The 24862-nt window shown below is 45.1% G+C and overlaps 1 protein-coding gene across 1 annotated transcript; it reads left to right on the plus strand.

The window, feature by feature from the left end:
* Window positions 1–316: 316 nt before the first annotated feature.
* FBXL22 (F-box and leucine rich repeat protein 22) lies at window positions 317–6675 on the plus strand. The gene is made up of 3 exons (XM_088444032.1): window positions 317–384; window positions 1199–1622; window positions 4199–6675. Exons 2-3 carry the CDS (start codon window positions 1267–1269, stop codon window positions 4542–4544), a joined length of 702 nt encoding a protein of 233 aa, XP_088300158.1. The 5' UTR covers window positions 317–384; window positions 1199–1266; the 3' UTR covers window positions 4545–6675.
* The last annotated feature ends 18187 nt before the right edge of the window (window positions 6676–24862 follow it).

The following is a 24862-nucleotide window of genomic DNA, read 5'->3' on the forward strand; positions in this document are numbered from 1 at the left end:
ATTTATACCCAACCAAAGTTGTTCGCATAGTATAGTCTACACTGTATTCTGTATGGAAAACTTTTGTATAAATTGAATCTTGTATATGACTCCTCAGTGTCCTGTAAAGAAGACTTCTATTTACCTTGGATAAACAGATCCTAGCACATCCTTAAACACATCTCAGATAAGTTTCAAATTTCCCCCTGAAATGCATTGCAGCCTGTATACAACCATTCCACTGATCAGAATTTTTAAAGGGGCTGCTATCTGTGTCTATATATAACTTTTTAGCAGCTGCTGTGGGGTCCTAGCTCCCTGCCATATATGTCCTGGGCCATAAAGTCTGCAGCTCTGAGTCCACAACAGCTCATACAGTGACGTTCTAGCATTCCCCTGAAATTGGTAAGTCTTTACACAAATATTTTCATACAGATCTATCATGTAATAAGCCTTGGTGGAAAGATTTACTTATTGCACGGACTGATCCTCTGGACTAACTGGGACTTGTTCTTTTCTGTATGTTTCGATTTATTGGAAGACATAAAAAAATTATCTTGTCAAAAGTCCTAACAGCAGTATCGGAATGTGTTTTTGTTTTATAAAGTCGTTTTGAATTTTAGCATATGAACGCACTAAACAGATTATCACATATCAATATTGGCATGCCGAGTCATTATAGCAGAGGTTCCCAAACTCAGTTCTCAAGGCACCCTAACAATCCAGGTTTTAAGGATAACCATATTTGGGTAATTAGTACCTCAGTCAATTTGATTTAAGGACCTGTGCTCGACCATGGATATCTCAAAAATCTGAACTGTTAGGGTGCCTTGAGGACAGTGTTTGGAAACCTCTGCATTATAGGATTCTGACAAATACAAACCTTAATGCTGGCCATATACATAATATTGTAGTCAATATAGAGTAATCGGTTGATTGCGTCAAAAATTTTCAAGTCAGAACAGTCAATGCTCCCAATTTGCAATCAGTGCAACATTGTAAACTATATATAGACTTATGGCAAAAATGTATGATGTTTATATATATATATATATATATATATATATATATATATATATATATATATATATATATATACATACACACACACACACATATATATATATATATATATATATATATATATATATAAAAAATATAAAACTCTGTAAGGTTCTACATCTCAATATGTTCCCTTTCTACAATGGTCATTTCCTAGCATCCAGAACCTGGACACAGTGAAGGGAAGAGACTTAAGGATTTGACACTTCTAATTACTCCTCTTCTATGATGCCAGGAGTTCTCACTATGAATATTACGGATTTAAATCGTGAATGCCTTCTGCATTTGTTTTCCTTCTTAGATAAAGACAGTAGGAAATACCTGTCACAAACATGTCACAAGTTCATGGAAGTTTTCAAGGAACCTTCTCTGTGGCCCTTATTGAATTTTACGTCCATATCTGAGCTCTCAAAAAAGAATTATATTTTGGGACCAGCTTTGAAATCTCTGTCGATTTGCTGGTACTCCAGCCGGGTAAAGATCTGCAACATTGAGGACTGGGTGAAAACTGCACTCCAAAAATCTATGTGCATCTCCCACCTGAACACAGTCAGTGATTTCCTTCTGCAAGTTTGTAAAAGGTAACATACTGTACTTGTAATATTCAGTACTTACTTTCTATGAGGTTAGAGTGCATTACATGTATTGCCGTCAGTCTATTCTGGGTCCATGTCGTTTTACATCATTAAGAGTTTTTGTTTACATACACCTGTTTTTACTTGTTTGGTTTAAACTTACTTTAAACTTTTTTTTTGTGCACTGTTTATTTAGTAGAAAGCTAAATCCCGTAATTAGGTCAAGAACATCCATTTATAACTTCCCCAATGCAATCAGAAAAAAATATCTAGTCAAGTGATTAATTAGTTGTATTTTGTATCAAAATATGAATAGTTTGCACAATGACAAATCACAGCACTACGTCAATGTGCACCTCACTGCGACTGATATTGATGAGGGTTGTAATAATTAAGACTTTTTGATTTTATAAAAATGTTCATTAAGAAGAGAGAGGAGTCTGATTATGGGTAGAGACTAAGGGGCGATATGTATGAAAGCTTGGACATAAAGTACCAACCAATCAGTGCCTAAAGCTAGGTACACACTAGACGATATATTGGATGATTTGTCGTTTTGAGGCGCATTGGAACGTAAACTACATATAGTCCACATTCAGGGGCATTCCTAGGGAGAAGGGGGCCCGTGTGCAGTCTCCGACACAAGCCCCCTCCTCTCCACCCGGCAGCGCACTGAGCTGTGCGTGGCCAGCGCCGGAGTTATAGACTCTGGGCACTAGAGTGTGCCCAGAGTCTATAGTGTATGCACAGGCGGCCATTTTCTCTGTACTATACATGCGCAAACTACGGGAAAATGGCCGCCGTGGCCATTTTCCAGTCGTTTTACAGCGCCGGACCCCCGTGCCGACATGGTATTTCAGAGAGGTAAGTAATATTACCCTGCACCCATTATAGATACGCCCCTGTTCACATGGTCTAGTATGTGGGAAGATGTGATGAACGACACCATGCTGCTAAATGCAGCATGGAACTACACATCGCACAGTCATCCACAGCATCGCGCAGTGTGTATAGACGGCGCAATGTATTGTATCATACTATGCCTTTGCTGGGTACAAATATCGTGTAGTGTGACGTCATTTTTCAAACCCAGTCTGTATAATGACAATTAGGAGCTGATTGGCTGGTATTTTATCTCTCTCCAAGTTTTCAAAAATCTCCCCCACAATGTGATATTGGATCAGCCTTTGTCATTGTGGGGTCCCCCAGCAGCTCTCTCCCAGACAGGGGCTCCTTTTTGGAAAACAGAGACTTCCCCTTGATGCATTGTAGATTTAAAGATGCTGAAGGCTTAAAGGGATATTGCATCTATGTGTTTTTTTTATTTATTTTAATACAGTGGTGGCACAATACTACCTTCCTACCAGAAGGAACAGAGTGCCAACACTGCTGTTAAGTGCAGGGCCCTGTGTAGTAATGCCACCTTAAAGCTGGCACGGAGTAGTATACAGAAAGTAGAGGGTTTAATGTTACAGTTCTGGTGTAGACTCTCTTTAATCAAAAGTAGTAATTAAATGCAATATTTGACTGCAGGATCCACAGATTCAAACACTAATGTGTATGTGTGAGAGAGGCTGGGTGTGTTTTTCAATACATACTACTGACCACCGCAGCGATTAGGTGTGACGAACATGTCTGAAACCTGTAGATATTTGCTCCCACAACACCATCCAGATGCTACAATTCCTTGCAATGCTTTTAAAATATTTCTAGAAACTGACTAAACAAATATTAAGGGCTCATGGAGAGTTGGACTCAGCTTACCTCAAAATCACAGACATAAAATGCATCTGAAAAAAATCGTGTATGTACGACGAGCCGGACAAATCATACATTGGGCTCTGCAACAGTAGCATGTGTGCCTGCAGTAACTAATGCATAGAGATGTGTTTAATGCTACATTACCCAATTTGTAATCAATATAATACTGTAATCAAATGTCTGGTTAGTGTTACTAGTAAATCCACATTTACTATGCAAAATGCATTTAAATACAGACGCACGAACAAAATAAAAGAAGAAATGAAACCTAATTAAATACAAACATCCCTTGTTTTCCTCTTTAAAAAAAATTGAATGGTGCCATTCTTAACTTACACAGTGTGAGTGCGAATATCAAATAATTAATGCATATGGCTGGTGCGACATCGTATAATATAGCAGCTACATTAGTGAGTTGTGGGGCTACAGGTTCAATTAGCCAATCAGAAGTGACTGCTGATCATCATCTTACTGTGTATTTTGCAACAGGGGTTAAGCAAACCAGCAGCGCTACACCTCCTGGCAGGTGGATGGTTGTTGTGCTGGCCGCACTCTCATTTGCGTGAATTCGCCTTTACTGTACTCTCCACCCTACACTTTCCACTTCTTTAAGCTTAGGGAGTTGTAAATATAATACAACTGAATCTGCATAGAGATGCGAGAACAAGTATTTTCTTGCAGGCATGCACAGTATGGAGAAGTGTTTGTTACACACCAAATAAAACACATGTCCAACTCTACATGAGCTCCTTAATTGTCCACTTTTGCTCAATTGTAAATGTTTGAAAGACAACACTAACTTTTTAGTATTCTTTCCCTAGGTGCCCAAACCTACGGACATTGACGCTATCGGGCTGTGCCCATGTCACTGATGACAATATTATCCAGATTCTAAAACATTGTCCCCACCTCCAGAGTCTAAAGCTGGAAAACTGCTCTGGAGTGACAGACAGAATGTTGGTAGTGGTTCCCCTTGTTTCAAAAAGACTCTGCACTCTCCATGTAAACTTCTGCCGAAATATAACCCAGAACGGGTTATTCCTGGTAAAGCAAGGATGCCCAGACATCGCCCTGCAGGCAGACAGAAGTGCAGATATGGTTGCTGACAGGAAGCCTGATGAGAGAACTTTTCTTCAAAGAACACCAAGAAAACTTGTAGTGAGATAGCAGATATGTACTGGTGCGGTTCAGTGATGGTGGAAGGATTGCATTGTACATGTGCTCTGTTTATGAAGAATTATTGTCTCTTGTATCTCAATGTCCAAATTACCACTTTTTTGTTCGCACAATTCTATCTAGAGTATAAGTTTGTTTGCTCTAAATCATCTGCCCTGCTATGCATGATTTGTGGTTCTGGGGATGACTCAGAGACGGACGCTGGACCAATTTGGTCGCAGCTGTTCAATTTTTACTGCACTGTAATGTGCAAGGGCCCCAATACTGTTGCGGCTCGTGACACAGTATGGGGAAAGCCACAGCCTGACTGACAGACTGCAGCTGTTTAGGGGAGGAGTCAGGGACCGTTGCACAAAACAGAGGTGTGCCAAGGCTAGTGACTGTATCTTCCAACACAGATTTACTGGCCTCAGCAGTGGAGATGTGGTGGCCATTCTTAGGATTACTCAGATGGCCAATGCCTGCACGTTGGTCGTGACAGTGATCCGATGCTGTGTCTTTGGATGCAGCCAGTGGATCACAGAAGCCAGCAGCAGGTGTCATTTTACACAACATGCCTCCAGCAGCTTTTGCATATTTTCGCATAGCCACTGTGTAGAAAGATGCAATGGTGGTGCCAGTAGTGTCCACCTCAGGAAGCTGCCTACAGGCACATTTTACATTTGGTACTATTACATTTGGTACCATCTTGTGCCTCAGCCAACAAAGGGCCCTATTCATCATTACTAAACTTTCCCTGGAGGTAAGTAATTAGGTTTAGAACTCGCATGGAGTTCTACCTAATTACCAGAGGAATTCATCATTCCTCCTCCCTATAACTATCTATTCCGAAAAGCTGTCATTTTTGCGATGACAGCTTTTCAGGAAATAGATAGTTATCCCTGTCTACACTAACTTACCGCAGCAGGAAACAGTGCTGCGCATGCGCTGTTAAATTCGTTAACCCAGCGCATGCGCAGCACTGCCTACACATTTGGTAAGTTTGTGTCCCCCCCCCTTCAGCACTTACCTGTCCATGCAGCAGCCTCCGGCTCCGTCCTGCTGGTCTATCACATGGTCTTCCAGCAGACCACAGTACAGATTTTTTTTTTTTCTAATCTTTATTGTGTTCTGCTAGGAGAACACAGTGTCCAAACAGCCTCCGGAGCCAGGGGACGCACCAGACCGCCGGAGGAAGGCGCCGGGGGACCTGTCCAGCTGGAAGCAGGTAAATTTCTCATGCTATTCTCCACCTCACAGTGGCGGATAGTACCTACATCAAATTCCGAAAATTCATAATTTTCGGAATTTGATGAATACCATAATTTCCATATCACCATACTAATGTACTAATGTATGGGGAGTGTGGAAATTAACGCAGGGGGACTTAGCAAGGAGATATCAGTGATATCTCCTGTGCTAAGTGGCTTCATGAATACTAAAATAACGTTATTTAAGGAAAATGTCAATAAAAACGTTGATTTAGTGTTGATGAATAGGCCCCTTAGTTAGTACACCACTGGGGCGAATATAATGTATGTAACGCCACTCATCCTGCTAATGCCAAAATAACAAACATTTTGGGCCAAATGTAATAGGGTGCATATTTTTGTGCGAGGCAAACTCTCACATTTAGAATGTAATGGGGTGCGAGTTTTAGGGTACAGTTTTGACTGGCATGTGAGTTAAAACTGCGGGAAAACTTGCACCTTGTAATCCGACTTTCATTAAAAGGTGCGAGTTACACAGAGGCATGCACAACTCAGTGAGATACGTGCATGCCTGTGTGTTAAAGAAAAAAAAAAGAAAAGCTATTAAAATATATAAATAAAAAAATTACACGGGGGTTCCTCCCCTAAAAGCACAACAAACACCAGGCTAATTTGAGCCAGCCCTGGTTAATGAAAATACAGATGAACCCTATATTTTTCTTTTCCCCCTGTATTTTTGAATCAAAAACAGAAAGGAAAAGAAAACTCTTTTGGCTGGGGGCACAAACTTAATATAATCTATTAAAACAAAGGCCCTCATTCAGAGCCGTTCGCTATTTGCGGTCGTTCGTTCAAAAACAAGGGGTGGCTATTCAAATGATCCGTTCGCAAATTGCAGTCTGTTCACACCTCTAAGTCTGAACGAGCGAGCAAAACATACGCTCGTTTATTTGTTAAAAACGCCCCCTGGCCGCTCGCACCATACGTCATGTCCGCTATTTATTAGATTAATCGAGTACATCGAGCAGCGTATGAACTGCTCGCTATTCTTGTGGTTGGTGTTTGCTACCACAAATTTGCGAGCAGTTCTGGCTATAAAATAACCCAGTGACGTGGTCAATGACGCTGCTGTATTAATTATGCACACCCATAATACGCCCGTTTTGACCTTTAAGCACGCCTGCGTTCGGATCTCCACTCCCCATTTTCAAGCACCTTCCCCTGTTACCACCCACATACGCCTCATTCTGTCACTCAAAATAGCAGGCACTCGCTATATAGCGTACAAACGATTTTTGGCCGCACTGACTGGTTCGCGCATGCGTACTAAAAACTGTACGCATGCGCAGATGTGCAAACATCGCTCGGAACGAGCGTACTGCCGCTAACGAGCGGCTCTGAATGAGGGCCAAAGTTTATTACATAATCTTCAACTTACGTACATAAAAGACATAACACCATATATAGACAGACAAATTACACAAAGGTTGTATATTTAAGTATCACACTGTAAGGGGGCAGTCTGGTGACATTCCCTACAGATACTTCGTCCTATATGAATATCCACACTCACCTACTCCTTGTTCCGGTCCTCTTCTGTAAGCATCCACTGTCTTGTTAAAAAAAAACAGAAAAAAAACGTACCCCACGGACATGTAGAGTCCGCTAAGGATGGTACCTCGCAAATGATGGCTCAGCCATTGCATTTCCCATAGAAATGCGTTGGCTGAGAGAGAGACAAGCCTCCGCCTCTCTCAGCCCAGGGGTATATCTATAATGGGTTAAAAGTGGGGGAGGGCCCGCACTGCACACCCTGCACCCATAGTGTTACTTACCTCACCGGAGTCCCATGTCAGCGCGGGGGTCCAGTGCTGTAAAAACTACTGGAAAATGGCCATCGCGGCAATTTTCCCGTCATTTGCACATGCGCAGTACATAAAAATGGCCGCCGCGGCCATTTTCCCGGTGACCTGCGCATAGTCTATAGACTCTGGGCACACTCTAGTGCCCAGAGTTTATAACTCCGGCGCTGGCCGCGCACAGCTCAGTGTGCTGCTGGTCGCCAGGCAGAGAGGAGGGTGCCCATGTCGGAGACTGCTTACGGGACCCCTCCTATCTAGAAACTTCCCAGTCTCAGCAATGGTGAGAGGTTCCCACCATTGAAGTCACCTGGATGCGAGGGTGTGAGAAACATGCAAGTTTGTATGTTCTCGCACCCTATAAAATAGGGTGAGTTTTATAAATGTGCGAGTATAGCGCTACACTCACACATTTACAAAACTCGGACACTATTACATTTGGCCTTATAAGTGTGCATGGTCTAATAATGAAGAGTGGATACCAGGAGCGCTTTAAGAGAGTAGCCGCCGCCATTTTCCCTGTGATTTTTTTGCTGCTCTGCAGCAGGACACCGGAATCGGTGGAAAGGTAAATATAATAAACCATGGGTGTGCGCATGGGCCCCCCTGGACCCATTATAAAGACGCCCCTGGTGCATACTAATAAACAATTATAACAACATGAATTAGATAAATCATTTTCAAAGTGGCAAACCCAGTACTAACAAGTCATTCACAAACTATTTCAGATATTGAGAATTCTGGGCCTGATTCAGAGGAGCTCGCAAAAAGTGAACGCTCGCTCTGAATCAGGGCAGCTGTTTTGTTTTTTTTTGACCCGGCCTCCTGGCCGCTCGCTAAGCTGCTTTTGCGAGCGTCCAGGTGATGGTCGCGATGGTCACGGCCATCGGGCTTGCGGTAGGGTCTCGTTCCCGCAAGCCCCAGTGAGCTTCCTGCTCTAACATAGCAGGAAGCTCACTACTGACATCACGAGTGATGTCAGTAGGGCCGCCCACAAACGGCAGGCGTTTGTTCAGGAGCGCCTCAGTTTGTACGGCCACCCCCCCTCCCCGCCTACAAAACGGGGCGAGCTGTCGATCAACATCAACAGCCGCCCCGTTTGTAGAGAGCCCCGGAGCAAGTGAATTTCTCACTCGCTCCGGGGCTCGCGTGCGCAATGCCCCACCATCGACCCGCTTGCGAGCGTCTGAATCAGGCCCTCAGTGTTAGTTTGACTGACATCCTACTCTGCACCCAAATTTGGTGCTGACATCCTACTCTGCACCCTGGCTGTGACTAAGCCCACTGGAGTTTCACCAAACCCCACATTGTGTGACGTGGGCACTTGAGATTTAATTAATCCTGAGATTAAATCAAAACCCTGAAATTTTGCTGTGACGAAAATACTGTAAAACAAGGAGAACCAATGTATCGGAAAAGTGTAATGTGTATTGACAACGCATTTACCAATTATATCTATGTTTTATGGAGTCCACTCTTAGGGGTAGATTTACTAAAGTGCGGGATTTTAGAAGCAGAGTTATTGCCCATAGCAACTAATCAGATTCTAGCTAATATCCTCCAGAACAGTGGCCTCCAAACTTAATTGGAGTGGGAGCTATTGTTGTTTTTCTACAAAAAAAATGTGGTAAGCTGGCAGCAGGGAGGGTGGGGGGGGGGGGGATGAAGGGGGTTGCTAGGTGGTTTGTGCAGGGGGACAGTGGATGGACAGACCCCACACCCCTTTCAAAGTGCCCGACTCTACCTCTGATGCCAGAGCTGTCAGCGGGGAGCAGGGGGCTGCATGATGGATTGTGCAGGCGGGACAGTGGATGGCCAGATCCTACACTCCCTCTAAACAAGTGCTCGGTGTCTCTTAATGCGGTAATCAGTGAGGCTGCTAGAAGTGTCCGTCATGCACTGCCGGCACGCATCTAACACATGCCCTATGCGTGGCTTATGTGCCGTCAGCCCACTGCCATAAGGAGAGCACCCATCATGCTACCACCGCGCCCACGAGCGAGAGTTGGTGACCACGGTTCTAGAAGGTGCTGGATAAATAAGTAGAATCTGATTGGTTGCTATGGGCAACAACTCCACAGTGTCTGAATACACAACACAGTGGACCCACAGCACTCCTAATAATGACACCCAAATGACCTTATTTTTTTAACAAAGTGCTTGAACACACAACAGTTTTATTTTAATATTTATTAACACGGTGTCTGAACACACAACGCAGAGCCTCACAACACTTCTAGTATTGGCATCCTAATGATGAAATTTTTTATTCAGTGCCTGAATACAAAAGTTTTATTTTATTATTTTTAACACAGTGCCTCACAGCATTCCTAGTAATGGCACCCTAATGGCTTTTTTTTTTTTTTTTTTTTTTTTAAACACAGTGCTCCTATACTCTATTGTGTTTTTTTTTTTTTTAAATAACACAATACCCCTTTAACACAGTGCTCCTAGTGGTGTTTTTAGTGCACAGTGCCTGGTCCTGAACACACAGCACAGTGCTGCAGACCACAGTTCACACCCTCACTGTCTGATCTCCTGTGTGAAATGGCGCCTGATCACAAGTGAGGGACTTTTATATGGAATCCAAAACACGAGAGATCCATCACCGGAAATAAAACGTTTTGCCTCGTTTTGGGATTTGAAGTTCGGTTCGACTCGTAACCCCTAAATTTGAGTGCGTTTGTATTCCAGGAATCCAAACCCACACATCTTTTTTTATTGACACATTTTGGGGGAATAATATTTTAGCAATGAAACAAATGGATGCGAGGCAAGGGATGGAAGATTTAAGAAAACAACATTCTTAATATTTGGTTAAGTAATACTCCCATGTTGTCTTGACATGAAACCATGTACTTTCATGAATTGTTGGAGAAATAGCATCAATACAGCTTCATACCAAATAAAGCAGTGCCACAGCAGGGTGCTTATGTGCCCTGGGCCGGCAACCTGTGCCTTCTGCTTCTACACATGCAATGTCACAGACCAAGCTTTGAGAACAGGAAGATTAGAATAGGGCGACTTGCGCCCTTGGTGGCGACACTGGTCACAAACCACTCCTTATGGCCCTGAAATTAAGTAGAGCCTCAGATACATAAAACTGAATTTTGATAATTATTTCTGCTCTAATTAACAATTCTGATTATCAGGTGGAGATGTACTAAGCTCTCGAAAGTGATAAACTACCAGCCAATCAGCCCCTAACTGTCATGTACAGGCTTTGTTTGAAAAATGACAGTTATATCACTTTCCAGAGCTTAGTACCCTGTGTGCCTATACATCAAAAACGAGCAGAACCACAACAAAAACGGTTTTATTTATTTTTCTTTTGAGTATACTCTATAATATATGTTAATTGCCAGTTTTGCGGTTTTCATTCTGTGAGACCCTTAAAATTTTATGGCATCTTTTTGATGAATGTTATTTGTAGTTGTTTAATGATTTTTTTTTTTAGTCAAAGTTATGTTAAACTGCTTTGTACAATGTGTCAAATTAGATTTATTTAAAAAAACAACAAAATAAAATAAAACACATTTCTTCCTTGCCAAATTCAGTTTCACTATTTATTTCCACAAACTTCCATTCAGGTTATCACACTGAATATTTAGTGTCTGGTTAATGAAATATTCACAATAAAATATGGTGACAAATAAGAACAGAACTGAATATATTTTTATATTCTCTAATACAATAATACTGAGAATCTCATAGTGAGCTCCGTAACAGGGCAGCAGTGCGCCCTGTGCCAGTCCCTCCCCCTATGTGACATCATAACATCACACCCACGGGGTGGGGCCTCCCAGGACACTGTTTATAGTGCATATTCTGAGTGCTGTTACAATCATAAACTTAGATTTGGTGCTAAAACTTGACTAAATATGATTAACCACTTTGCCTGGCATGGTCGCAATTTTCCGAACACACCAGGCAGTGCTTTATCTGATCTGGTCGAAATATTTCGACCAGTCAGTTTCATAGGGGCAGATGTATGAAGCTCTGGGAAGTGATAAAGTGGAGAGTGATAAACGACCAACCAATCAGCTCCCAACTGTCATTTTTTTCAAACACAGCCTGTAACATGACAGTTGGGAGCTGAGTGGCTGGTCGTTTATCACTCTCCACTTTCCAGAGTTTCATACATCAACACAGTGTGGGGGGCTGCAGGAAGAGAATCTTCCCACAGCTGATGCTCTCAGAGGGACCTTCCAGTCCCTCTGCTTCCCTGCACCCTCCCCCAGTGTCTGCTGTGCTGCCGATCACTGCTGATTGGTCAGCACAACAGGACCCCCCCCACCTAGCGACTGCAGATATTAGCTTCCACTGGCAAAAAAAAAAAAGTAAATTAATCCCCCACCCCACACCCCCTAAAGTGTACCTGGTGCCTGAAGCCTGTGAAATGAAAAGTTGCATGGGTCACAATGTTTCTGATGTTCCAATGGTGGTGATCAGATGATCCAATGTTTGGAAGGGGACGATTTTTTTTATGAAAACATTATGGATAGGTTGAAATAGATGTTCTTCACCTAATTCACTCAAAAAATACAGACAATTTCTGAGCGGTTTTTAGAAAAAAAAATTATTGTCAGTTAAGTGGTTATAGAAAGGATAAATCATAGGGGGTAGTGTACTGGGTAGGCATATACAATAAAATAAAAATTGACAAAACAAGCATCCTTTTTAAGTTTTTCTTTTTTATTTAGTCGGTGTTGTTAACACCACAGTAGAGGAAGCTGATCTAATATTTTTTTTCATTAATCTATCAATTCACTATTAGTGTGTCTGCTTACTGGCACAACCCATATAACGGTTGTCTCCACAGTATGTATGTGACAGGTTGACTTCTGTTCAGCATCAATTTGAACAATAAATTATATGTATTTCCTAACTTGAAATATAAAAAGATACAATTCTCCATCCATTTTGTTACAAGGATTCATTCTCATCATTTTAGGAATCTAAATTTGTAGTTCCAAACTGTATTAAAATCGAAACATTATTGGTATTCTTGTACTTCCCGCTATGAAAGATAAAGGTAACTGATTAATAATGAACTATTAGTATAAGTATTCAATGTTCGACTTGCCTACATTCTATTTTTGACAGTAAAATGGAGGAGAGACTGATAACTCACATACTGTAGGTACTATCTTTCTGTGGTGACACTGAGGCGTTACACAAAGGTGGAGCAGGGATAATAGAATTTGTATTACTATTCTATATGTTATTTATCAATCACAAGGCATTGCCTTTGTAGGAAATGCCTGGCTGTGAAAAACTCACTTAATTAACATATAAGATTCACAGATTTCAGAATCTGACTACCAAAAGGTAATAAAAAAGAAGCCCAGGAAATTGAAATGACGGCTATTGTTAAAGAGGGGTTCCGGAAACTGAATGCAGGAGCTTGTAGTGGTATGGATTACGAAATGGTGCAGATCCATATGAGGTACCTTACAAATATGAGATGTATTAGATCTGTAACATTAGTGCTAGTAAACGAAGGGGACTGAAAGGAATTAAGGGCTAAATGGTTTTGTCCCTTGATTATGTGGTGGTTTCAGTTGATTGATTGTTCTTAAAACTGCTCTTGGTTGTAACAGCTTTCCATTATAATGGTGACTGATGTACTAGGTAAGGAACTGAGGGCTTAATTCAGAACCGCTCGCTAGATGCGTATGCAAATTCTGCAAGGCAAGCGATCGCACGGCAAGGCATAAGCGCGCCCACTATGTCTTGGCGTGCAATCGTTTTGTGTATGCAGACGCCCACCAGCCTGTCTTAAGACACCCAATTGCGCATGTCATCTCCAGGAAGTGTATGCAACCGTCGGTAACATCGAGTACCATCGGATGCATACGCAGCGCTTGTGGTTGACAATACCCTGCTGCAAGCACTGCGAGCGGTTCAGTGTAAAATATAGCCAAGTGATGTGTACTACTATGATGCTGCCTCTTAATTATGCACGCCTCTGAAACGGCGTTGAGACACTCAGGCACACCCAGGGCCAGACTGGGACTAAAAATAGGCCCTGGCATTTAAAGCACAAAGGCCCACCATGCATCAGCACCTGGCTCCTGGCATAATCTCCTCCGCTTACCATTCCTGACTCCTCCAACTTCTTAGTCTATGCTTTTATAATTAATATTAGAACAACCTACAAGTATACATCGTTATCTGTATTAAAATACATACAACAGAGGATATTCTGCAGGAGTGGATTCAAACATGTGCCATAGTCAGACATTTGGTTGGTTCTGTTAGGTAAAGCTGGCACTTCATTGGTGGAGGTCACACACAAAGAAAAGTAAAGGCATTTTGATGAAGCCCTAGCTTAGTAGTTGTAGAGGAATAGATTGTGATTACTGTAGGAATTTTTTAGGGCAGGGATGCTGTACGCAGAGGAATACACCTCCGTGCTCACCACAGCAGAGCTATTACTATACATTTTGGTGCCCTGTGTGCATAAAAAGCATTGGTGCCACCATACATAGATGTAGAAAAGAGTGCGCGCCGAAGGCGCGCATTGAAAACAGGTGTGGTCTCCCTGGGAAGGGGCGTGACCATACAATAGTACCCCCAATTCAAATGATGCCACACAGTAGTGTCCCTTAGTCACATTAAACTGCACAGTAGTGCCCGTTCGTCACATTACACCACACAGAAGTGCCCCTTCCTCACATTACACCGTACAGTAGTGTCCCTTATTCACGTTTCGCCACACAGAGCCCATTCACATTATGCCACACAGAGCCCATTCACGTTACGCCACACAGAGCCCATTCACGTTATAACACACAGAGCCCATTCATGCTATGCCACACAGTAGTAGTGCCCCTTATACAATATGACTTACACAGTACAAGGGAACGGGATGTAGTTAGCGTGTGGGATGCAGACAGTCAAAATACTGGCGCCGGGATCCCGAAGGTAAGTATCGGGGGTTTGGGGAGGTTAGGTTTAGAGGTTAGGCACTAGGGGAAGGGTTAGGGTTAGGCACTAAGGGGGGAGGGTTAGTTTTAGGGTGCGGGAAGCATGGGTTAGGTTTAGGCACTAGGGGCGAGGTTAGGTTTAGGCACTGGGCGGGGATGGTTAGGGGTAAGGGTTAGAGCTAGGCTGGTTACCTTGTGGTTTCGGGATTCTGACTGACTGGATGCAGCTGTCAGTATTCTGACCGGCGGCATCCCGACCGCCGTTTTCCCATACCCAACTGCAAGGAACTGGTACAGCGGCAGTAAAGAGCACCAGGGGCAGGGCTGGCTCCTGGTCAAGCATCACCCTGTGCAATAATGTTTTGGAGCGCGCACCCCACCTCGTCATTTAGCACCCTGTGTGTATTATACTGTGTGTAAATATATATATGTGTGTGTAAAAATGTTGAAGGGCCAGCACTTCTGCGCTAGTTGAATTTGTAGTGCGTCCGTTGCCCCCCAAATTAACTCTTCAGCCAACCAAGAGGCATAAACATACAAGGAACAGGCGGCACTCGTGACGAGTTGTCAAATAAGGCACACCACACCTGCTTGTTGCACACACGAGTGCCGCCTGTTCCTTGTATAATAATATATTATGTGAGAGAGAATGAAAAAAGATATGGTGGCATTCAGAGTCTTAAGCAAAGTCACACAGGACAGGTCCTAAAACGTTGATATGCTAGACTAGTGGTTCTCAAACTCGGTCCTCAGGACCTCACACAGGGCCTGATTCAGAGCTGAACGCTCTGACCAGAACGCTCGCTCTGAATCAGGGCCCTCCTACCTTTTTTTGGAGCGTCCTCATGGACGCTCGCATAGCTGTGGGTTACCACCAACAGCTATAGCGAGCGTCCATGATGATGGTCGCGATGGTCTTGACCATCGCGACCATCGGGCTTGCGACGGGGACCCTGCGGTAGGGTCACGCTGCCTCAAGCCCTGGAGTGATTTTGGCTCTATCAGAGCCAAAATCACTCCCAATGACATCACTAGTAGGGATGTGCAGGCTCGGATAGGTTCGAGTTTGCACGCTGAGTTCGGATTTTTCCCTCCAAAAAAACGGAACTCAGAAAGAGGCAAAACGTCATCTTGCATGGACAAACATCATCATCATTCCTGGACAAAAGTCAAGGAATGATGATGTCCATGCAAGATGACGTTTTGCCTCTTTCTGAGTTCCGTTTTTTTGGAGGGAAAAATCCGAACTCAGCGTGCAAACTCGAACCTATCCGAGCCTGCACATCCCTAATCACTAGTGATGTCAGTGGGGCCGGCTTCAGACGGTAGGCGTTCCCATGGGAACGCCTCCGTCTGGCAGGCACGCCCCCGGCACGCCCACCAAAGGGCGTGCTGTCAATCAACATCGACAGCACGCCCCCTTTGGTGTGAGACCCGGAGCGACAGCTTGGCTGTCGCGGTCCAGGTCTCGCGAATGCGCACGACGGAGCTCCCTCCGTCGTGCGCATGCGCAGTGGGGCAACATCGACCCGTTTGCGAGCGTCCTTTGCTCGCGAACGGGTCTGTATGACCCCCACAGGTCCTATTTCCAGGTCACCTAGCAGGTGCACAGATGTAGTCATTACTCACTGACACATTTTAAAAGATCCAGGTGATTCTGTGAGGAGACATGGAAAACATGCACTGTTTGGGGGTCCTGAGCACCGAGCTTGAGAACCTGTGTGCTACACTACACAATATTGTTAACAATTTGGCCGATTCCGTCGCATCAGAACGACAAATCGTCAATATTGTGCAGTGTGTATGCCCTACATTGTGTAGTGCGCGCTCCCGTGGGGTCATCAGCCGCATCGCCTGATCTTTTGTACATGCAGTAAAATCAGGCGATGCGGCTGACGATCCCATGCAGCGCTTTGCAGCGGGGGCCAGCATATAGGGCAGTCGTGCACCGGATGGCCCAGTGTATACGGACCGTCCGATATGTTGGCCCGTCGAAGCTACGGTTTAGTGTGTACCCAGCTTACGATTCCTAGTGCCACCATATCTTTCTCCATTTTCTGTATTATATGTAACGTAAGGCGGCACTCATGGGATTTTTCAGATAACAAGAGTCAAAGACACTTAGGCCCTGATTCAGAGTCGGATGCTCTGACAGAGCGCTCGCTCTGAATCAGGGACGGCCTTCTTGTTTTTTAGAGCGGCCTCCTGGCCGCTCGCATAGCTGTAGGTGACCACCCACAGCTATAACGAGCGGCCAGGAAGATGGTCGCGATGGTCAAGACCATCGCGGCCATCGGGCTTGCGACGAGACCCTTGTGGTAGGGTCTCGTTGCCGCAAGCCCCAGAGAGCTTTCGGCTCTAATAGAGCCGAAAGCTCTCCCACTGACATCACTTGTGATGTTAGTGGGGCCGGCCTCAGACGGTAGGCGTTCCCATGGGAACGCCTCCGTCTGGGCAGCCACGCCCCCGGCCCGCCCATCAAAGGGGGCGTGCTGTCACTCAACATCGACAGCATGCCCCCTTTGGTACGAGACCCGGGGCGATGGTTTGCCCGTCGCTATCCGGGTCTCGCGCATGCGCACTGGGCCACCATCGACCCGCTTGCGAGCGCATAGCGCTCGCAAGCGGGTCTGAATCAGGGCCTTAGTGTGCAGAGTCCAAAGTTTCAGTCCTCCCGGACTTTTATCAAGAACACACAAAACATACATAAATCACATACCTTTATAGAACATATCTCCCCGTTGTCGCCACCCTCCTTATGCACCCACGGCATCCCCGCTGACGTCATCGCAGTGGGACAGGAAAGCCGCGGCGTGATGACATCATCCGCTTCCCCGTCTCCATGGCAACGTCCGCCAGTGAGGAGGCTCCTATGCATGGGCGGCAGGGACAATGCCAGGGACCCAATACACAAATGGACAATACAAAAAATAATGCCCCGTGTATAACTGATGACACAAAAAAATTATAAATACAATGAATATAGACACAATACTCAGTAGAAAATCAACACCCAGTGAATATATAAATCCAAATCTTACCTACCACCACATATAATAAATAATATAAAATACACCAAAAAGAAAGGAAACTGGAGTCCAGGATGACCCAAAGGTCGGCTGTCAAAAAACACCACTAATCAAAAAATATATATATAACGAGAGAGAGAGAGAGAGAGAGAGAGAATATCTTCACTGTCCCTAATTCTTTATAGTGCAGGCAGCTGGGAAGAGGTGGAATTCGGGTTGCAGGGAGAAGAGGGATTTTGGATTGGAGGGGGGTTTATGGATGCAGGGGAAGGTGGATTTCTGTCTCCAGGGGAAAGGGGGATTTGAGCTGCTCTGCAGGGGAAGGTGGAAATGTTTATGTCTGCAGGGGGGAGGGGGTGGATCGGGCTGCACTTAAGGAGGAAGGGGGTTTCTGTCAGCAGGAGGGAGGGGGGAATTGGGCTATATTGTAGAGGGAAGGGAGGTTTCTAGCTGCAGGGGGAAGGTGGTTACAAGCTGCACTACAGGGGGGAGAGGGGCATCTGGCTGCAGGGGGAAAGTGGATGTCACTCAGCAGTGAGGATTATTTTGTGCTGCACTGTAGGGGGGGAAGGGGGCTTCTGGATGCTGGGCAAGGTGAGTTTGTCTTGTCTCCAGGGGAAAGGGAGGATTTGGGATACACTAGTGCAGGGGAATGCGTGTTTATGTCTGCAGGGAGAAGGGGGGGGAATCGGGCTGGACTTCAGGGGAAGGGAGGTTTCTGTCTGCACGGGGAAGGAGGGGGGAATCAGGCTGTATTGTAGAAGGGAGGCTTATAGCTGCAGGGGGGAAGGAGGGGGGGGGATCAGGCTGTTTTGTAGAGGGAACAGGAAAGAAGGCTTCTAGCTGCAGGGGGAAGGGGGTCAGTTTGCCGGGGAAAAGGGGTTTAAAATCTGTACTACAGGGGGAAGGGAGGTTTCAGTTTGCCGGGGGAAGGGGGGGAAAATCTGCACTACAGGGGAGAGGAGGGCATCTGGCTGCAGGGGGGAAGTGGGTGTCAGCTTGCAGTGGCAATGGGGAGGACTAGGGATTCAGGGAGGGACGGTTGCAGTGCCATAGTCTTGATTGAAAGCAAGTCTCGTGAGATGTTGGTGCAGCATCCCACGAGACCTATACTGTGTGTAGCTCCGTGGTGGTAATCCGGCTCTGCAGAGATGGAGGGGAGGGCAGCAGGTTCAGCTAAGATGGAGGTTGAGCAGGCGGGGGCACCGCACTGGAAGGATGTCAGCCATGGTTCACATCTAATAGTCGAGGAGCTGCCGTGCAGAAGCTCTGGTATTGAGTCTCTGCACCAGGCGTCACTCTCACTTTCGGGCCTGGCAGGAAGGTTGGTCTGGCCGCACGCACCTCTGTGTTGCCTCACTGCCGCCACCGAGACCCCCCCTGGCGGCACTGCCCGGACTGGCCCATCTGCCCTTCTGGCATTTGCCAGAACTGCCCGATGGCCAGTCCGGCCCTGGGCACACCTGTGTTCGCACCTCCATTCCCTCGTTTGTAGCGGCCAGCCCATCATCACCCACAAACGGCAGTCATTCAGCCAGGCTGTCTATGCACAGCGAGTGTATGCTTCACGATCGCTCGCACTGGTTCACGTACGCATGCGCAGAATGCAAACAATCGGCTGGCTGTGTGTGAACGCATCTTAGCGAGTGGGTCTGAATCAGGCCCTGAGTTCCCTCCATTTTTTATTCCCTCATAGTATTTGGTAAGTGTTGGTCACCATTTAATGTTCATACACATATACGGCGAGTTTGAACCTTGGCGCTGCCTTAGGCAATAACAAGTACATTGGTAATAACAGAACAAAAATTGTACATGATTAAAATAATAACCAGATATGAAAAGGTACATGAAAACACACAGGAGCTGCCAGTCCAAAACGGTTGAGAATGCAACAAAATAAAGTAAACTTTCATAATTTCAGACTAAAAACCGCATTAACAATTTGTTGAACACCACTTAACTGACGTGGTCATATGGGATGCGAACGCAGCCAGCTGTGCTTTAGCTGGCAAGGTGTGACCGTACCGTCTGTGTTTTTGAAGAGGAAATTTGTTCTACACATGTGCAGAACGGATCTCCTCTTACTGCCCAGACTCTCCTGCAGAGCCGGCAATTTCTGGCCGGTTTTGCCAGAAAAATCGTCGGTTAAGTGGTTACAATCTGAACATGTGTACATGTATTGAACAATTGTTTGTTTCAGACTAAGGGACCTATGTATCAAGCTGCAGTTTCTGCTTTATTTTATGTATTGTAGCTATGTACTATTAGCACAATGTAGGAGATTTTGCAGAAATCTCCTGTAGAATGCTAATTAGCCCTGCAGATCACAGTCCCCATTATCATCAATGGGGACTACGATCTGACCCCTATGTACTAAACAGTATAGCCCCAGTAGTTTAACCATCTTCAGATGGTGTAAACTGCATTAAGCCTATGGAGGCTCCAGGAGCAGGAGAGAGATCTTTCGATTTCTCCCCCGCAGCCCCTGGCCGGCCTGCTCCGGTAGCTGACAGTGTGCGCATGCGCAGTGTCGGCTTCCCCCGGAGAAGTCTTACACAAACGTGAAAGACTTGTACAATTTTCTGGGGATATAACTCGCTGGGACAGTGGTTACCGCAACCTTTGTGCATAGCGGAGATATTTCCATTAAAAATGAAGATCCACTGCAAGGTGGATACTTAATAATCATGGCAGTTGCGTGATTATAAGTACATAGGTCCCTAATATCGTACATCATGGCCTTGAGCTGTCTACCTTATTTACGTTACTCACAGTCACGCTGCGGCCAAAGAGATATCACCATCCTGAGTCTGGAAGTGCTGTCTGCAAGTGCAGGAGGAGGTAAGTTACCTACAGGAGAGAGGACCCTCTGTATGCTGTGATCCATACCCTGGGGTCCCAGTGGGGGAGAATGCATGGCTTTGATAAACATTTCATATTTATTTACTCAAAGGATCACATTAAAACCGTTGTATCATGACTTAATTGGGTATTTTTATTTTTTTAATGATTTATGTTAAAAGTTCTTCTGCTGATCAGAAACTGCAAATCCCCAATGCGAGAAAATGTATTATTATTAGTAGCAGTAGTACTATTAGTGTTATGTTTTATATACAGAATGATTAATGCCGTTTCTCAGTCAAACTAAATGTACAATTTGTTTTGTGAAACACAACAGAGAAAAAGGTGTCAGTCTTGCACCATCTGGATCACCAGCTAAAATCTTGCCCAGGGCACCAAATTGGTGAGGGCTGGCCCTGTACACTCGCTTCTCTTGTCTCATCTCTGCCCTTTCCCCACTAGGTTGTGATCTGTCCCTGCCCTTTATATTCACGTCCGCATTTATTTGGTCTGCCTTGTAAGTCCCTACCTTACGTGTGCTCCGTTTTCTCTACTGTCCGCTACTTTCCAGTACTGTGGACTATTGTGGAACCTTACAAGTCAATAATACACATAATGATAATAATATTTTCCTAGCATATTTAATATCAGAACAGTGTAATTCTGCTTGTCAAATGGAACAGTTACCAAATGAATTCAATATATATATATATATATATATATATAAAAAAAAAGGCAAATCATTCATACAAGTTTATGCCTGCATTAAACATTTTACAGAGAATTCTATCAATAAGAAGAATGGAAATGTAATTGCATGATGAAGGCTGTGTATTGTATATTGATCATCATATATATTATACCTTAATGTAAAGACATCAGGAGGCTGCAGCGGTTGTGCTCAGTATTCTAAGATATCACCAACAATCACTAAGATTCTCCTGGGATGAGCAGCTTGTTATTGCAGCAGAGTACAGTTGTGCCACGTGCGTTGCCGCATTATTATTCAGCTGATTTATTAAAACCGTTTTATAAATTTCCAGCCAACATGTTTCCATCATGCTTCTGCCAAGGCTCAGAGACAGCGATGTGAGTATATCTTTTCATTGTTATAGAACCATATACATACAAGCTCTTTGAGTATTTTTTTTGTTTCTGGTGTTTGGTCCATATCACTGTATACAGGTCTGTTCCATGTGTGGATACCATACTGTACTTGTAGCTGTAGAAGTACACAAAGGGTTACAGAGGGATAAGATTTGTTTTCTTATAGAGCCCATACATCTGCAATTATTAGGTCAATTCCTGCCGATGCCAGGGTCGGATGATCTGCAAAATTCAACATGTTGGACAATGTTGTTTCACCCATTTAAAAATGAACGGAAGTCTGCTTAGTAGCTGGCCAGCTCAGCTTGTGAAAGTAATACAGGACAAAGAGGGAGTGCATCTTACAGAAATCTCTTGTCCTATATACATAAATCCGAAGGGCCCTCACTATACCCAAAGAGGCCAGTTCCGGTGAAGAGTCCAGTACTTGGAATGAAGGGACCACGATCTCCTGATGCGAAGGAAGGAAGGAAGAGCCCAGTCCAATTGAAAAATTAAAAAAAAGTTGGGCGAAAAGACCATGCGCTCTAGTCAGAAACTACAGGCCGATGCAATGGTGAGGAGGAACACAGTCTTTCATGTAAGCCAACGAATGTCTACTGTGTCCAAGAGCTCGAAGGGATATGACTGTAGAGCCAGAAGAACAAGAGATAAGTTCCACAGAGCCACCAGAGGAACAAACGGAGGTTGCACATGGAGGACACCCTGTAGGAAAGTCTGTACAGCCGGCAACAGCGCAATCTGTCTCTGGAAGAGGACAGAAATGGCTCAAACATGTACCTTTAAAGAGAAAAGGCGGAGGCCCAAATCCAGACCAACCCGCAAAAATGACAGGACTCGCGAGAGACGAAAGGGATCTGAGATTATATTCTCGAGCTGAACACCTTTGATAAGTCCTGGCCGAGAAAGGCTTCCTGGCGAGAAGCATGGTATGAATGACAGAGCTGGAGAAACCCTTCGCTCTCAGGACGAATGTCTCAAGAGCCACGCCATCAAAACGAGGTGGCCCAGTTCCGGATGGATGTTCAGGCCCTGAGACAGGAGATTTGGCTTGTGAGGAAGATGCAGCGGAGCATCTATGAAAAGTACCTGAAGATCAGCGTCCCAAGCCCTGCGCCGCCAATCCAAAGCTCGATGCACCCTTCCAACTTCAATTTGATCAATTAAATTAGAGTAAAGATGTACATGGGTGGGAAGGTCCACCAAACCGCTAGAACATCCACCAGAAGAGCTCCCGGTTCCCTGATGCACGAGCAGTATTGCAGCAGCTTGTGGTTGTGTCGAGATGCCAACATGTCTGTGTCTGTCAGGCCACCGTGAAGAACCAGGAGCTGAAAGACGTCTGGGTGCAGAGCCCACTTGCTTTGTGAACGTCCTAGCAGCTTAGAAAGTCCGCCTCTCAGTTTTGGACTCTGGGGCTTTAGAATGCGGAGAGCTAGAAGATGACGCTCTGCCCACTGAAGAATGCGACACACTTTCTTCATGTCTCCAAGACTGCGGGTGCCGCCCTAATGGTTTATATAGGCGACTGTTGTCCTGTTGTCCGAATTAACCTTAACTGGCTGACGCTGTAGAATGGGCTGTGCTAGTCAAAAAGCTTTGTAAACCGCTCTGAGCTCCAGAATATTGATAGTTAGCCGGCTTCCCTGAGCCATTCATCGACCCAGAGAAGGGGCTGTGCTAGTCAAACAGCTTTGTAAACCGCTCTGAGCTCCAGAATATTGATAGTTAGCTTCCCTGAGCCATCCATCGACCCAGAAACGTCCGATAACAAGTCACCGCGCCCCCCACCCTCGATGACTTGTGTCGCTGGTGAGCAGGACCCAGTCCTGGATCCAAAAAGGGCGGCTCTTGTCCAGGTGGGACCGGTGGAGCCACCACAGAGGAAGTGATGGACCTCCCGAAGTGATTACCTGAGTCTTGATATGCAGGAGGGAGCAGTTCCACTGGACCAACAAATCCATTTGTAAAGGACGTGAGTGAAACTGCATACTCTACCACCTTGAAAGTCAAGACCAGGAAGCCCAGGACCTGCATGCAAGAGTGAATCGATACTTGAAGGTTGGGAGTGGATAAAAAGTAGCAAAGCAGTATGAAGTGTTGTTTTTAGGTTGAGCCCATGCCTCCGCTAGGAGGTCTTCAAGTTGAGCAGAAGAAAGGAATTCAGCAGGCGCCGCCTTTTGATGTTTAAATACTGGGGCATCAGACTCTGAAGTCTAGTCAGAGTCCTTGATTGAAAGTCCAGATTTAATTGCCTTAATCAGGGCCTCAGCATCCACCCAAGGGGAATCCTCTTGAATAAAGAAGGTTTCAACATCAGAGGTAATAGAGATATTATCCTCATGATCCGATGAAACGGAGTCATAGCCAGACAAGGGTTTAGAATTATCACGCCTGGTCGGCTTGCTCTTGGACAGGCAGTCCTTGTCCAGCATCTTTCGGAGAGATGCGGACACCCGCACCAACTGAAAGAAAGATTAGACCCACGGAGGTTCTGCAGCAGTATGTTGTGAATCTCCAGAGCAGGTGAACACTGGCGACCTGGCCCACACCTGTAATGAGACTAGCAGGAGGGGGAGACCTGGGGGTTGCAAGCTGATTTACTAACTGTGACATTAGCTGTGAAAGTGCGGTAGCCCATGTCGGTTCCCGATTGGAAGCTCTGGCCAAAGGGACCTCTGGCTGCATAGCAGTGAAACACCGGTCACAGAGACCATCATGGTCTGGAGCCTGAGGAAAAAGTACATCAGTAAAGTTCCTACAGTTTAGCAACATAGGAGCTCCCCCCTCCCTGGGTGCCTTGCCCTTGGAAAACATATTATTGTAATTCCAAGAATGTCCCTACACCCAAAAGTGTAATTAAAATACACTGGTCTGTAGTAAGGGGTAGAGCACTGAATGTTAGAGCGCCACAAATAAACTAATAATTGGGGCTATGCAATAAATGTTATGCTAATGTGAATGCCAATAAACAAACTGGTGTTCACAAGAACATTTCTCAATTTAACAACTGTAGAAAAACATTCAATGCATAAAGGCAATACACAATGTCCAATTACTGCTCAACAACCAAGCCCCAACAGGGAAGGAAGGAGCTAAAGTAAAAATGACTGGCTAGAGTGAGGTATACAGGGAGGCAGAAGCCCTGGTGGATTCTCTGTGTAGCTGAAGGCAGTTAATGTATTAAAATGGCCACCCAGGGGGCGTGGCTTGGCTGTTGCGGAGAGTGGAGGTGCCCTACTTCAGCTCCTGCAATCGCATTATTATTGAGGTGGTTTTTGGGGGACCTCCCTACCCCCAAACCTATATTACACTGCCCGGTGAGTCCCCGGTCAGCTGATCTTACCTTGC

Source organism: Taudactylus pleione, unplaced genomic scaffold (genome assembly GCF_031769625.1).
Source record: "Taudactylus pleione unplaced genomic scaffold, aTauple2 ptg000019l, whole genome shotgun sequence".
Taxonomy (NCBI): Eukaryota; Metazoa; Chordata; class Amphibia; order Anura; family Myobatrachidae; genus Taudactylus; species Taudactylus pleione.

Excerpts from the sequence above, each read along its gene's own strand:
- FBXL22 (XM_088444032.1), top strand. The coding sequence starts at position 1,267 with ATGATGCCAGGAGTTCTCACTATGAATATTACGGATTTAAATCGTGAA. Across the intron at positions 1,623-4,198 it reads CTTCTGCAAGTTTGTAAAAG|GTGCCCAAACCTACGGACAT; the intron begins GTAACATACTGT and ends TTCTTTCCCTAG.